Source organism: Acanthochromis polyacanthus, chromosome 15 (genome assembly GCF_021347895.1).
Source record: "Acanthochromis polyacanthus isolate Apoly-LR-REF ecotype Palm Island chromosome 15, KAUST_Apoly_ChrSc, whole genome shotgun sequence".
Classification (NCBI taxonomy): domain Eukaryota; kingdom Metazoa; phylum Chordata; class Actinopteri; family Pomacentridae; genus Acanthochromis; species Acanthochromis polyacanthus.
In genome coordinates, this window is record NC_067127.1 from 21,647,545 (window position 1) to 21,664,080 (window position 16,536).

General features: G+C 41.3%; 1 protein-coding gene across 1 annotated transcript in view; it reads left to right on the forward strand.

Moving 5' to 3' along the window:
- birc6 (baculoviral IAP repeat containing 6) overlaps positions 1–16,536 on the forward strand; it is a 131,560-nt gene that overhangs the window by 47,996 nt on the left and 67,028 nt on the right. Inside the window, 8 exon segments of the mRNA XM_051959794.1 lie at positions 575–683; positions 1,034–1,270; positions 1,442–2,309; positions 2,562–2,705; positions 7,453–7,582; positions 11,101–11,232; positions 11,506–11,667; positions 12,172–12,345. Coding sequence (XP_051815754.1) covers positions 575–683; positions 1,034–1,270; positions 1,442–2,309; positions 2,562–2,705; positions 7,453–7,582; positions 11,101–11,232; positions 11,506–11,667; positions 12,172–12,345 — 1,956 coding nt within the window.

A 16,536-nucleotide genomic window follows, 5' to 3' on the forward strand; every position in this document is an offset into this window, starting at 1 on the left:
ATTTATTGTAACACTTTGAAAGACAAGGTCATTTTTCAGATATTGTTTTGCTCAACTGCGTAATAAAGGTGTTATTGTAGCTTTAGATCACCAGGCTAGGATTTTGAGTGACAACAGTCCATCACTTTTTCTCTGTCCTTGCCTTATGTTTCTAGTTGCAACACGTAACATACATGGATGAAGATGATTGGTGTAGTCGAAAAACAAAAAATCTTTGTCTGATCCGTAGAACTCCAGGTTTCTGATTTTGACCTCAGAATGGATCTGTGTTTACTGATTTTTAGGATGTTATTATTTGATGAGACTTTGTTTTACAAGTAGCCTGAGGCTTAAGAGACAAACTATCACAGCTTAACTTGTCAACACCTAAACCATGAACCATTACCAAAGCAACACACTGTCTGAATGAAGGTCACATTGGGGGCATATTGCAGTCATTTTTACATCTCCAGAAAAATGTAAAAAATGAAAAAGCCATGCCATATTTGTTAAAGATGAAGAAAAAGTAATGTAGACTGTAAGGTTTCCAGCTAAATAACCGGCCTTATGATAATGTATCTTTCTGTCCTTAAAGACTTGAACAGTCCTCTGCTCTTCGGGCGACTAAACGGCCTCTCCTCAGACTCCACCATTGACATTCTGTACCAGCTGGGCACCACACAGGACTCTGGAACCAAAGACAGGTACGTAAAGCATCCATTCTTTAACTTGGCTCAGAATGTCCGTTTATCTTCCCTAAAAGCCTAACAACCAATGACACAGTGTCTCATTGGTTGTTAGGCTTTTACACAACCAATGACAACCTATGAGACTGTGTTATTGGTTGTCTTCTTTCAAGGTGATATTCCAGACAGACTCATAAGCTGGTAGTAAAAAGCGTCCTTACACGCTCCTTCTCATTTTTTACTGTCAACTGGTCGTGCTTGTTGCATATAAATTCTGCTGTGAGGCAGCTCAAACACAAGGACAAGAGAGATTTTTTCCAAGCTTTGTGTTGACTTATTTATTAAAGCCCTGAATTTGAACCTTTTAGGATCCAGGCTCTTCTCCAGTGGGTCCATGACTCCTCTCGAGTGGCGGCCCATAAGATGAGTGGGCCGATGGGATACACTGGGGCTGGTGTTGGCTCTTCCTCTGCTTCATCAAGGGAATATGGCCTCCTTATGCCGTCGCCATCCCACCTCCACTGTGTGGCGGCCATCCTGTGGCACAGCTACGAGCTGCCGGTTGACTATGACCTCCCTGCACTGCTCAACAGAGAGCTCTTTGAGTTAGTCACCGTCTTGTCTCATATTGAGATTATACATAGATTCTTTGCTTCCATTTGCAAACTTAACACAATTCTATTGACCAGTTTCTGCTTTACATTATTAGACAACCAATGACTTTTAATCATATTATCATCATTGTTATTGATTCCATTTCTTGTTCATTCCTTCAGGCTGCTGTATAACTGGTCTATGTCACTGCCATGCAACATTGTGCTGAAGAAGGCCGTGGACAGCCTGCTGTGCTCCATGTGTCACATCCACCCGAGTTACTTCTCCCTGCTCATGTCCTGGATGGGGATTGTCTCAGTGCCCAGCGCCAGTCACTCTCAAGCCCAGCACCGCCACCTCTCCATGACCGACGATGGCAAAAAGCAGCATGATGCCAACACCAATGCCACAGGACTAACAGATGACTCCAAACACGCGAGACCACCCATTAATCTGTCGGAGTCCCAGTTAACCACACTGGCAGCTGCTTCTCAGTCTCCAGGAGCAATAGAGCAGCTGTTGGACTCAGGTCTACCCTCACTGCTGGTTCGCAGTCTGGCTCAGTTTTGCGTCGGCCTCCTGACCATCGCCGACCTCCCTCTACCGTCTGGTCACGCTGAGAGACGACACCACCATCACCACTACCACTCGCCCTCTTCATCCTCACACAGTCGGCCGCCACTCGCTGCAGAGCTGGCCGCTCCGGTGCTGCGCTTCCTCACAGAAGTAGGCAACAGTCACGCCATGAAAGACTGGCTAGGAGGACCAGAGGTGAATCCATTGTGGACGGCGCTGCTTTTCCTGCTGTGCCACTCCAGTGCCAGTGCTAGTGCTGGCGCCAACTCAGGCTGTCAACCTCTGAGCTCTGGATCTGCAGCTGGTCCCTCGCCATCTCAGCCTCAGCCTTCAGGGTCTCGCTTCTCCCTGGCCTCCTCTGGGCAGACAGGAGGGCTCACCACCCAGCAGAGAACAGCTCTGGAGAATGCCACAGTGGCCTTCTTTCTTCAGTGCATCTCCTGCCACCCGAACAACCAGCGACTCATGGCACAGGTCTGCGCTTAAATCTCGCTAAATGAATGGCTTTTATTTTAAATCACCAGGGATTGAGTTTTGACATTGAATAAAAGTTGAATTTAAAAAAGGCAGTAGATTATGAAAGTTTCGAATGTCACTGCTAATTATATTTGAAAATGTGTAAATCAGTTTCTGAAGAAAGTAGGAACCCCTTGTGGGAGCCGTAACATTTTTTTTTGTCATTTTCTGTTTCTGTATTGATTTTAAGACTGTTTTTTCTGGTTGCAGGTTCTCTGTGAACTCTTCCAGTCTGCTCCTCAGCGAGGCAACGTGCCGATTTCTGGAAACATCTCAGGCTTCATTCGAAGGCTTTTTCTGCAACTTATGCTGGAGGATGAGAAGGTCACCGTCTTCCTACAGTCTCCCTGTCCGGTGGGTGACTTTTTCTGTTGTTAAAATCTCTGCTCACTCTCCTTTCCGAATAAGACAGTTCTGGCTATGAACAACCTTACAGAACGACGGCTAGAATTACCAACCAGTTTCCCAAAATATTTGCAACCAGTCAGTTTGTTTAGTTTTCAAATGAGCACAGCTTCTTGTTGTGGGTATCTTTGTAGGTGTCTGCAGACATGTTTTACACATATCTTCAGTTCGGAAAAAATAGATTTGTGTGTCATTTGTCATGCGTTACTCATCATAACATCAATAATGAGGAATTACTTTGTTGTTACACACTTGTATTTTGGAGACAACTCTTGTTCCAGTGCAAGTTCCACACCGCGTACAAACTGGACTACATTTGAACTTAGACATGTGGCATAGCCGGAAGCCTGCAAGAGGCAAAAAACCCTTCCAGAATTTAAAAATATGTAGCCCTCTTTGAGCAGCTTCACCTTCTCCACCAGACATGGATGCACTTAAAATGTGCAAAGATACTCAAACCAAAAGTCAGTACTTATTTATGGCATTACTCTCAATTAAGTAAAGACCAGTTTAGACGTTCACTCCATTCTGTTAATCTAAAGGCAAGTTAATGTGTCCGCTTCCTGTCTGAATGCTCACATTTCCTTAAGAGTTCTGTCGATATTGTTACTAGGTTGGACCTAGTATCATTTCTGCATCGCTGTCAGCACGGCACAAGTTTGAACCTTCATATTAACGGATAGACCTGCACAAGCAGTGGTACTTGGAGTTCTAGGAAGTAATTTAGAGAAGGATTTCTGAAGGATTTTTTCACTTTCCAGTATAAATATATGTCTGAACACATCACAGAGTGGCTTAGTCACTTTTGTGTGCCAAAATCCCAACACGCTTTTTCACGCACTTTGCTCTACAAGTTCAGACAGACACAAGCAGCTTAAAGATTAATGATACTCACCAAAAGTAAAGGTAATCTGTTTGTCTCCACAAGATGGTAAGACGAGCTAAAGTGTATTTCTTCCAGCTGTTTTGAACTATTGCCTGTGAGTTTAAAACCTGCAGCAACAAGATCTGTATGTGCATCTTCAATGGGAGAGAGTTGCACACATTTGCACGCGGAACAGCAGCAGCAGCTTAATTCAATTCTTATACCGTATTTTCACGACCAAAAGGCGCACTGTACCAAAAGGCGCAGTCTCAGTTATGTGTGCCATTACTGTATTTAACACACACATAAGGCGCACCTGATTATATGGCGAGGGTTTTATATACAATCCACGTCGGCCTTACAACAACAACACACACACACACAAGCATACAAGTGTGCGTATTTAAAAATAGAGCGGGAGCAAAACTGAGTTTGGTTGTGCTTTATTTAAGTATTGATTACAAAGTACTAACATTTTTTAAATCATCAATAGTCGCGGGCATGGTAAAACACAGATAAAACAAGCACACAAGTGTGCGTATTTAAAAATAGAGCGGGAGCAAAACTGAGTTTGGTATTCACTTTTTTTTTTTTTTAACCGGTAATCGTCATCAATCAAACCCATGGAAGTCCTCATCCTCTGTTTCTGAATTGAACAGCTGCGCTAAACCTCCATCAAACATGCCAGGTTCACTTTCTTCACTGTCAGAGTCACTTTCCGTGCCGTGCGGCGCCTCGGAAATGATGCCGGCTTTTGCGAAAGCTCGAACAACAGTGCCAGCAGACACGTTAGCCCAAGCATCTACAATCCATTGGCAAATTGTGGCGTAACTCGCCCGGCGCTGCCTTCCACTCTTAGTGAAACCGTGGTCTCCATCGGTCATCCATCGCTCCCACGCCGCTCGCAGCCTTACTTTGAACGGCCGGTTCACACCGATGTCCAGCGGTTGGAGTTCCTTTGTCAGGCCTCCCGGAATGACAGCAAGCTCAGAGTTCATTTGCTTCACTTGTTTTTTCACATCGGCTGTGAGATGGGCACGCATAGAGTCACAGATCAACAGCGATGGTGATGCGTGGAAAAAACCACCTGGTCTACGTCCGCCTTACAACAACAACACACACAGGACGCACTGCACCATAGGGCGCGCCGCACAATTTGAAGAAAATCTAAGACTTTTATGTGCGCCTTATAGTCGTGAAAATACGGTAATTATAAATTATCACCAAGAGCATGAAGAGCACATCAGTCCAGGCCAGGATCCAACAACTAATCACACTGTGTCGGCCTTCATGTCTTCACATCAGACAGGTGAACTGTCACACAGAGAATAGCAGTTTAGTTTCCAGCTTTAGGGCTATTTCTTCATAGCTGCAGCATCAGACAGCGGTAGGATCCACAAGTGTTTCCAAAGAGTGAGAGAGCAGTGCAAATGTACCCACAGACTAACAGTAGTAACTAAATGAATTGGCTTTAATTAATAATTATCCAGACATGGAGACAGGATCTAATCAGGATCCAATAGCGACTGTGAACTTTTGTTCACCTCAGATAGGTGAGCGCTCACAGTTTATCTGCTGCAGTTGAATATTTTGTTACATTGCAGCTGTCCTCAGATTGAGTCCTGAACTTTCATTTTTTCTGTTTATGAAATCAGAAGTAAACTAGACTGTTACTTGGACACTTTCATCAGCTGCTATTAACTTTTAGTCGATCAGTGTGATCTTATGTTTTATACATCATTTGGCGTATTGACAAGACTCGTGTGAATGACAAGTATCACATGCACGCAGCTGTGCTCTGGCACTGTGGTTTTGATGTCTGAATGCAGCTGTGAGCAACATTATCAGAAGTGTGACCTATACCTAAATGACTGCATTGCCATCACTTCTAATGAAGCTAGCCATGTTCCATGTCGCATGTCTGAAAAGGGTTTTAGAGGCCTCTGTTTAACTCAGGACACCATCACATTTAACTGGAGAATTTGTCACCATTTCTACTGTCTCGACTGATCTGGGAGAAAACCCCTGTGATTGGCTAAAATCTCATCTTAAAGCACAGAAATTATAAATCCTGAAAATGGGGGCAGGAAGAGGTGCAGAGCTCTGTTTCCTTTCTGACTGAATTATCAGAGGCTAAAGGGCGAGTGTGGAAGTTTTACCAAGTGAAACATTATTAGGAACTCCACATTGTTACGTCACATTATGCTACTTACCATTACTACTCTACCCTGCTACAGTTCAGAAGCAGACATTGTGTATTTTTATTCCATGACATTTAATTGACAGCTATAAATACCACAAACAAAACGTACCAGCAGCTTATCAAATATTTTGCTTTCTTGGAGGCTCACAAACTTTCTGTAAAGCTGATAAAGTAGCTCACTAATAATAATCAAATGCTAAAATATGTTTAATATCACACAAATAGGCATTTTTTTTTCAGCAGAATGAATTTTTTTTATTATTTAAGCACTGTACTTTCACTTAAGATGATTAATTTCGCAACACTTACTTGTAATAAAGTATTTTTTACTTTGCATCCTCTACTCTAGGAAAGCTAAGTAGAAATCAAGCAGATGTCCAAGCAGATTATATTCTCTGGGGGTGACAACATACAGTACATGGCTGCCAGGATAATATTACTGAAAACCATCATGTTAAAACTGAAATGAGCCGACGATGCCGCGCATCAATGCAGTATTTAGCTATGACCACAAGGGAGCAGTGCAGTGATATGAAGGAGAAGCTTCCCTTTTCCATCACCTTGATCCCCTGAGACTGATCCATGCCTGGTATTATACGTCCTCAGTGACATTTTTATGCTCTGTATTTTACACAGCTCAATGATTGGTTGGTAGAAAAGCTATTTTAGGAGTGTGCATGTGTGTTGGTGTGTCTAGGGGCAAGGTGTAGAGAAATTGGTTTTAATTACCAAACCAAGCCATTCTAGCGGTTTCATTGTTCTCAGTATTATAGACTGCAGGGGACAAGGTTGTTTAGTTGGTCCAGACAACATATTTCAGCTGCTTTGACATCATATATAGATATTTACTGCACTGTTGAAAGGATGACTCCTTTTAAATTTGGCTACTTGCAAGTTATACATTTGCATTGAAACTCAAAAATATCAAACACTCTCATCTCATTGCTTTACTAGGTATGCTCATGTTCACCAGAGGACAAAGCTTTAGAGAATATTTGTGGACTGTTCTCCAGAGCAAAGCTTTGTACCGTGTGCACAGCAGTACAGGAGTTTGGTGTGCGCTCAAAAAATCCAGATAGTGAAAGAAATACAATTTATTTACTTTACTGAAGACTCCACTAAATGCCACTTGAAATATATGATGCTAGTGTATGTTTTTGGAATACTCAAGTATGTTTTGACTTCTCATGTGCATTGGTTAGAAGAAAAATCTGAAAATAACCCTATAAAAAGCCCTATCAAAGTCATGGTATATGTTAAAAAATCCGCAAAATTACACCATTTAGCAGAACCAGGAATTGTACCTTTCTTCTCCATGTCTCGCTTAAAAATCAGCAAAAATGATTAATCAATCTGATCCTTCAAAAAAGAAAAAAATTCTGCAACTGTCTGTGGAACTGAGTAGCCATGAGGGATTCACCTGCAGCCATCAGTCACATGACAAAAATTCAGGGACTATTTGAACTTCTTCAAAAAATATCTCATGGACATTGGACTGTTGCCTTATCTAGGCCATACAAACAATATGTGGGCCCATATACTTTTCAGTTACTGAGATTTACTGTAGTTAAGCTAATCATCACTTTTTTTGGAACATGCTAACACAAAGTTTTTCTTTCACCTCTCAGTTATACAAAGGACGCATCAATGCCACCAGCCACATGATCCAGCATCCCATGTATGGAGCAGGCCACAAGTTCCGCACCCTCCATCTGCCGATCTCCACCACACTGGCTGAAGTCCTGGACCGAGTGTCAGGTATGTTTCAGGTCAAAAATGTGAACTTCCAAATACAAAATGCTGTTATACGCAACATTAGTCATTATCTGTGTACAGGGCGTCTTTGACTTGCGTCGGAGTTCCGTTCCTTCTGACGTACGCAAGTCAGTTTTCACCATAAATCGGAACTCCGACGAAAATGTAAACAAAGCGATTACATGCGTCACTATATCAATCAGTTCTTTGGAGAAGTCTTGAATGCCGATGACTTTCATGCATGTATGAGTCATTTTACAAGAAGATAACTGAATATTGCAACAGACTGATATTGTTGTTGATGTTGAGGTTTCAATGTTTGTTGTTCAGTTCGAGATTTACCTAGTGTCAGTGAACGTGACATGTTTTTTGAGCTCACCTCTGATTGGCTGAGAGTCAGCAGTAGTGTGCGTGTGTTGCTCTGTGCCGGTGTGTGTGTTGAGCAACAGAGAGCTGGGAACAGCGGCTAAGTTACAAGGTTTTTTGTAGTTGTTTTGGCGTTGGCTACGGCCCACAGTAGCCTGTGTGAAGGTTCAATAAACGACCAGAGAACGAGATAAAATCTCACTCATTCATCACAGAGGGTCGACACAATATGTTGCACAATTTTTACAACTTGGCCGATGTTCGTCGGTGTGTCACCCTGTTCTGAGCGTTTTATTGTATCTAATTTCATTTGCATGGAGATGGCTTTCCTTTTCTTTGAAGCACTGCCATCAGAAGAGTCTGACTTATGCTTGGGAGCCATAATGAAGGGCAAAAAATTAGCAAATGTAGCACAATCCAAGGTGGTGTGCAACCGGCGAATGTAAACAAAGCCGACTTATGCTTGATGAGGTATTCTTCCGCTCCGCTCGTGAACTAGTTCCACATAATCGGTTCCGGCGTAACGACGAAATGGCACACATTAAACCGTGGACTGGCCCATATCCAGTTCCTACGCAATGATGAAACACTGTAGGTCGATGACGTCATAAACTGAGGACCCCCTGTACTGAGCAGGGCTGTGTTCACACGTGAACTTTTTTTGGTAGAGAAAGGGAGTGTATCATTGCACAGATTACAGCGCCCTAGTATGCTTACTGTAACTCAAGTGATAACTATGTCTTTCTTCACAAGAGGTGTATGCTGTAGTAGAGACAGTCCTTTCACTTTCTAATTTCCTGATTGTAAATAAATCTGATTGAAAGCCTGCCTGGTTTTATCTGCTCCTGATTGGATTGTCAGTTAACACAAACTTCCTCTTTCTAGCATTCATTCAATGCCTGCTGTCGTGTTGTACCTGCTGTGCTTTGGTACTCTGAATTTTAGCCATTAGTTACATTCACAGTTACATTCTTTTTTTAATGGTGAAGTTAAAACAATCAAAAATCATCAGCTTTTGCACAGATGCTACTGTGACTGATGCAGGTGTTGGTGATGATGATCATCTCTTCATTGATATGGCTCATCACAAAATCATTCTGTCTCTTCTTCATCTGATCATTTAAAAAAATATATAAATAACAGACTGAGTTGTTCTGCAGACTCTGGCTTCCAGGGAATGTTCATTTGTGTAGTTAGTGAACTGTAGGCTGCATGAGAAGTAGTAACTATTAGATAGATACAGTTGCTTCAGAGCCATTGACTAAGTTGTTTTTTTAAATGCACTTTTTGGTCATACACAGAGAGTAGCAGGGTTTCTGGCCATGAAAGCCTTTCTTGTCCTTTTAGTAGTCTGGACTGATGATTTTGTTCCAGTTTTTCTGCTGGTCTTTGGCTGCTATACAGTTTTTTTGCTCAGCTGTAATATTCAAAACTTCTCACTCACCTTGAAATGTCGCACTTTCTTCCAACCTCACAAAGGTTTGCTGCTATTTCAGGAGTTTTGCAGTTGCATATGATGCTGCTCGCTATGTCTCTTAGAACTTGATGTGTCTTACTCATTATTCTTTACACTCTTTTTGTTGGTTCTTGTCAGAGCTTTTGAGCCGGCTTCTTTATCAGCAATTTTCCAAAGCAATGGTTTTCACCATACATAAAGCAACCCCTCCCTGATGTTTATAGCTTTACATGTTCTGGAGGCAGTTTTGCTGAAGTTCAGTTTTCAGAAGGGAAACCATGGCTGGCTCGGTGTGGAAATGGTGTAAATGTATGGAAGTGGCATATTAAGTAAACTGGTGTACCGGAAAAATATTCACAGGTTGTAACAGGGCGATGTCTAAATCTTTCTGTGCAGGCTGTAAAAATGTGTGGGACCACAGCAGTAGTCACACTAAATTACTGTCACACATCGTTTTTGAAGCTTCACCTCGAAATTCATCAATATTATGTTGCCCCACAGCTGGTGAGTGTGTAGTTCAGTGTCCTGCACAAAGTCACACGGTGTTAAACAGAGAAAAACTGCTTCTTGTATTCGTCTCACCATTCAAGCTTTTCATCCCCTTCGGTTGTGTCTTTAAATTTTAAACACCATTCTGAAGTTAATGTCTTGTGACAAGACTTCTGCACAGCAAACATCAAGCCGCCACATGTCCTGGCCCATCACTGAGCACAGTTTTACACAATCACTTTTTTAAAGGTTCGATTTATTTGATTATTTATTTTTTCAAAAATCAAAACAACCTAAAATCAACATGTACAACGTTTTTCCACCGGAGTTGCTTTCACCTGGCTGATGATGACTCTATATACTATAGATATCAAGCAGTTTTCACGATGATCATTGGAATAAATTTACTGCTCATGAGTTGTTCACATAAACACATCAGATTACTTTATCCATATGATGGATTTTTTTTTTTGTATTATGAAAATAACCACAAAATGTCTATTTAATGAATAATATGTTTGACTGTATTTATCTGTAGGCCCTGCTTCAAAGACATAGAAAAAGGGCAACACTTTCCTGCAATTTCATGCAAAGTCCTTTTTTTTTTTTTTTTTTTTTTTTTTTAACATGACATTGACTGCTGTATGTACCAAACTCTCCATGACAAACAACTTTTGAAATTTCACTTGTTTTCTAAAAGGAGAGAGCACACAGGGTCACACTAACCTAATTCTAATCATGGAGTGATTGATTAAGAACTGGAAAGGTTTTTTCAGCCACGAGAGCTGCAGTTTTAATTACAGCCTAAATATTAACAGAATGTCTCCCAGCAGTCAGCTCTGTGTAGTTCAGCTGTGCGCCCTTGTGGTTTAATTCGCTGGGCATTCTCTTGCTATCAAGGTCAGCAGTGCAGCGCTGACGCTGTGAGCTGCAGCGTTACCTGTTAGCTTTTAGCCAGCTATGTGCATGATGAATGGCTCACCTCTTGGGACCTTGAGCGGCCTGATGCACTCTTGCTGTTATGGGGCTGTGTCTGTCAGACATCATCCACTGCCTGTACTTCTGCTGCTGTGCAGATTTTTAATTAAAAAAATCTACTCTTTGAAACTTGCTATACTGTTACCAATTTAAAATATATATCCCAAAAAAGTGTGACTGACAGGCCTTATTAGTCATTTGATTTCATGTTCTCTTCCATGTGTCCATACAGACACACCCAGCATTACAGCCAAGCTGATCAATGAGCAGAAGGAGGACAAAGAGAAGAAGAATCATGAGGAGAAGGAGAAGATGAAAGCAGACAGCGGCTTTCAGGACAACTACAGTGTTGTTGTGGCCTCAGGTATTTGGATCTGCTCCATACTCAGCTCTTGCCGAGTGACACATCAGCTAATTAGCCAACTTCTGTTGGACACTGCCGCCTTTACTCCCACAATCATACTTTGTGTCAGTCGTTTACTAACACACAAGAGACGCTAGCATTGTAGTGAGTAAGCTGTGACTAAATCCGAGTATAAAATTCAATATTTTGATGAAAACCATGTATGAACCTGTGTCTCTATAGATGACATATACTGGCTCTTTATGGTTCCATGTTGTACATTTCTGCCATCAGGCTTAAAGTCCCAATCCAAGCGGGCTCTTTCAACTCCTCCCCGGCCTCCCTCAAGGAGGGGTCGTGTCATGAGCGACAAGTTGACTGCTTCATCTGGTGTGGACCCCTCAGCCAAAACCATCAGTGTGCCTGTCTTCCACCTCTACCACAAGTTGCTTCCAGGTACCAAATGTACACGTGACTGACTTCACATGGCGCGCAGAGGCTTAGTTTGTGGTGTGAATGCAGCGGCCAAGCAGCCTCCCTCTGATTCATTGGTGAAGTTAGCTGGCATGATTGATGAGGAAGGAGAGAAGAGCCAGAAAAATGTCCACGTGTTTTGTTAAGTTGAGAAAAAATATTTTGTAAGGAGCAGCAGAGAAATTGGACTTTACTTGTCTTTTATTTATCATATTATAAATTAGTGCTCTGTTTAATTGATTGGGTATTCGTGTACAGTTAGTTCAGTTAAGGCATCATCAAAATAATACACTCAGTTTTTGGTACACTTTCAAGTTGCTGTTCAGTGTTTGGGGTTTGTGCGAGCAGTGTATCGATTAAAGCAGAAAGACAAAAGAACTGTCATTTCCTTTTAGCAAGTCAGACCGTCACCGCAATTTTTAAACTAATTATTGCATGTTGCAGATTGTTTAGATTTTTGTTGCATTTGCCCTGTTGCCCTTCTAGGTCAGCCCCTCCCACCTGAGATGACCCTTGCCCAGCTACTGACGCTTCTGTACGACCGCAAGCTGCCACAGGGCTACCAGTCCATCAACCTAACAGTTAAACTGGGGTCTAAGGTCATCTCTGACCCCGGCCTTTCAAAGACAGATTCCTTTAAAAGACTACGCACAGAGAAAGGTAATGAAACACACAGCACTACAATTCTTCAGTCCTCTACGATTTTATGGGCAAAAAATTTGGTTAAACTGTGGAAAATGTGGATAATGTGATCCATTCACTCTGATTTTGTGAAAGTGAACCAAGAGGCGTCTGTATGAACTCATATTCACTGACAAGTAACTCATTAACTGGACATCATCAATGTTGTTCCAGTTATTGCTATGAAGTTGTAGCTGTGCTGTCACAAAGATCTCACAGAAATAGAGGGTTATAAATACTACCTATCAAGGCTACACCTGGGCCTCATATGTCACAATGGAACTGAGGCGCTTTCTATTGTCACATTACTGAGGGTTATACAATTGGTGGCTGCAACATTTCATGTGTTTTGGTGAGGAACCACCTACTTGAAGGCAACCTGAAGCACATCTATGTTCTAAGATCATTTTAGTTCTAAAAAGTCTTCAACTTGTTTATAGTAGCTAAACTCATATTCCACCTATTTTGGGGTACTGATATGTTTTAAATCCCCAGAAAAAATAATGAAAACTAAATCTGGAGCTTTCCATTAACTGGACCTTGACTTAGCATTGGTTTGTCAGATTATAAGGAGGTGGCCTTGTACATAAATTCCACATTCATCTCACTGTTTGCGTGAATCTGGGAGTCTGTTCTTGAATTTCATCACGTCATGCATTAGTCTCACTTTGCATTCACATCACTCCACGAACTAACAACAAACTCAAAACTTCTCATGTTCTCAGTAGTTCTGACACAGAAAGGCCTACACACTGACGTTTATTGGAGCCTTACCAAATAGGCAAGCAGGTTAGATGTGAAAGTGACCAATGTTACTCCTGCATCTAACAATAGTGGCCACAAACAAAATAAATGTTGGGTTCTTAATCTTTTACGAGCAATCTTCCCATTGGGGTTATCTCGTCTCTTTCTCAATGTGAAACTGTCTGAATAGAAATTATTGAATGATGTTGATTTTTAGGTCTGACTATAAGTGAAGATCATGTGGAGGATGGAGGTCAAGTGGCCAAGATTTAATAGAGTTGTACTTTGGTCAGGGCTCAGCTTACATCACCTGGGCTGGTTCTTGAGCTGCATTGCGTTGGGAATTTGATAAAAACATAATTTTAAAGCCGGGACACTGTGCTGAGTTTTGTGCTTTATTTTGGATTAAGAAATTATATTTATAGTTTAATCTGTTTCAGTTTCCTGTGACTTTCTTGAGTGAATCAGATAATAAAATGAACAGTGCTGCTGAAGGACAGTTAGTCTGGACAGATAAAACTGCTGACATCCCCAAGCCATAAGACAGCACTGCTGGTCCATGAAGTGGTGACTGTAGGACTGGTTATATTTAGCTATTTGATTCTGCAGACTCAAGGGTCAGGACTAGGTCAAATTAATTTTCAAGGTTGATGTCCTGTTTTGATTACCGGTATGTACTGGTGAATGGGCAGAAATGCTCAGGTACATTTCGTCCTTTCCATGTCCTATCCAAAATCCATATTTCCCATTTTAAAACTCAAGTCTCATTGGCTTCTATGACTGTTCTGATAAGTGGTTGGGTAATGCACTAAGACAAAAATGAATTCATTATTACCAGATTTTAGTTTTTCTACTATATTTAGCTGTTTTATTCCAAAATTTTGAACTTTATCTCAATAGACCGATTGCTGGTATGTACAGCATAAATTGGCTTGCAATAGCAGAAGTGCTAACAGTAATTACTGTGCTTTGTACATTTATTTTAGTGTCCCTGTAAAAAAAATACCACTGAGCCTGTACCAGAATGAGCAACCCTTGCAGTGACTTCAGTGTCTGTTGCTGTGTCGTCTCATTTAATTGTATAGTCACTAGTAGACCAGAGAGTTTGTGCTCTGAATATTGAACCATCTTTGGTGACAAAATATTTTTTATATCACTACTTTTGCTAGAACACTAATGCCAGACCCCGCAGTACTTCTGTCTAATGTGGTGGTCGTTTAGATAAGGTGATTATAGAATCCTAAAATATTCTGTCATGACTTTGTCCAGAAACAAACCATACATTGGTCCCCAGCCAATCATAGTTTGCTGCATGCCTAACCTGCTTAATGTCATTGTAAAGGATGTATACTATGATAATTACTGTCTTGTGTTTGGGAAAGCCTAAGAAACGATAAATACCTGTGAACTCACACATGGGGTCAAACCGCTAGGATAGTGTGGACATGCTGTCCTTTTCAACACATTTACAATGGTGTCCAGAAAAATGTTCTATGCTGCTGATTTTTGCCATGTTATATGTGATGGATGCAAAATGAAGCTACAAAGACGTCTTAACTGGAAAATATTTTTCTCTTGCCATCATAAATTCCCTCCGTCTCTGGTTAGCTGATAGACATCGTCTGATAATGTTCTTCTTGCAAGGCAAGCATGTTTTTTTTAAACAAATAAATCAGCGGGGAACCCAGCATTCTAAATCCTTGCCATACTAATAACCCCAATGAGTCTAAATAGAGTTCCAGTTTTAAAGTTCTTTTTGCCTCCCACTTTTTCACTGTTTCAACTTTATGACCAGCATAGTTTACATGAACATACTTTCTCACCTTATTGTACATAAATGCAACACTTTAGCTATCATATTCTTGTAAAAAAGAACACAATTTGAATCCACTTTTTAATCAGCTTTTTAGTTTGCCTCACTGTGCTGCAGTATTAATCTTTATTCTTCCATACGCTCAAACTTGAATATTTTTGATGCTGAGAAATCTTCTTTTAGTGTGACCCTACTTAATCCTCAAGGAAAGTGTCTTATTACTCCGTCAAGGAACACGGCAGAGTTATGTGAAGATCGGCGTACGTTTGTCCTTCCGTCTGTTAGGCTGTTTGTGTACAACATTACTCAAAATCGGAATAACTGTTTTGAATGAAATTTTCAGGCAAGGTCAGAAATGACACAAGGACCACCATATTAGATTTTGGCAGTGATGCGGTTTATAGTCTGGGTCCACGGATTTGTTAAAGATTTCTGTATCATTGTGAGATAGTGGCGCGGCGGCACTGTAACTATGACAACAAGTGAGCTCTGCATTAGCTTCCTGCTGGCGATCACATGATTGCGATCCTACTACAAATCCACCGCTGCAGACTTGCCAGGAAATCATACGACTGAGCAGCCTTGGCAAAGTACTGCGCTCTCGGAGTGCTTCTCTTGTTTTTTGGTGAGTAAAAGAAGCCCAGTGAACAGTAAAGCTCAAATATTTTCATAGGTACTGGACGTCTCAACTTCCTCTGCTGTACTTATTGCCATTTAGGAAAGGAGATGACGTTGAAACTTAGTTATATAGATACTTTCTTTAGCCTGCTTCTTTCCGGGCTGCAGGGAGCCAGCTTTGCAGCGTCTTATTTTTCAGCCTTGACATTCCTAAAATGAGCAGGAATTGACCCGCCACTTCCCATCCCATGAACATGAATAAACTCCTCCGTTCTGAAATGTGCCCACTGCCCAGACACTAACCACTTGATGGGGTCTGTCATTATCTTTATTTAACCAATATATCCTTCCTCTCTGTGGCTGCAGAATTCAGATCGCCTCATTACTTGAGCTGTAGAGATTAGTCACCCAGCAGCACGGGAAGACTAACAAGAAACATAGACTAGTTACCCAGTGGAATCTCACCCTGATCCAGGCTTCATCAGAGATTTGTTTTAGTAGTGGATACATGCCTGCTGAATATGCTTTATGACACTATTGCAGTTGTTTTTGAAAGGACTCTTAACACTCACATCATGTCTGGCATGTGCTACGTTTAACTACACTGTCATTCCCTGAGAAATGGCCTCAAAAGTCGTTCAGATTCATCTCCCTGTCCCTGAAGACCTTTCTCCGGCTGATACATGAAGGGTAATAGTGTTGACCCCTGTTGGTGAGACATTTACTTTAAATTCACTGCTCAGGCTTTCAGTAAGTGGGAATACAGATTGCATTTACATGTCTCCTGTGAACCCACATGGGCTCACATACCAATGTGTAACTCTGATAGGACTATTGCAGTTCTGTTAAAATTTGTGATACTTTTAAATGCAAACACAACTGTTAGCATCTGTTAATTTTTATAGCTTTCTGAAACGGAAAACCAGTCAACCATGCTGAGTAGAGGCTTTTCCCCTCAACTTCCAGTGTGGCCTTTCAAGATGGGTACAAACTCT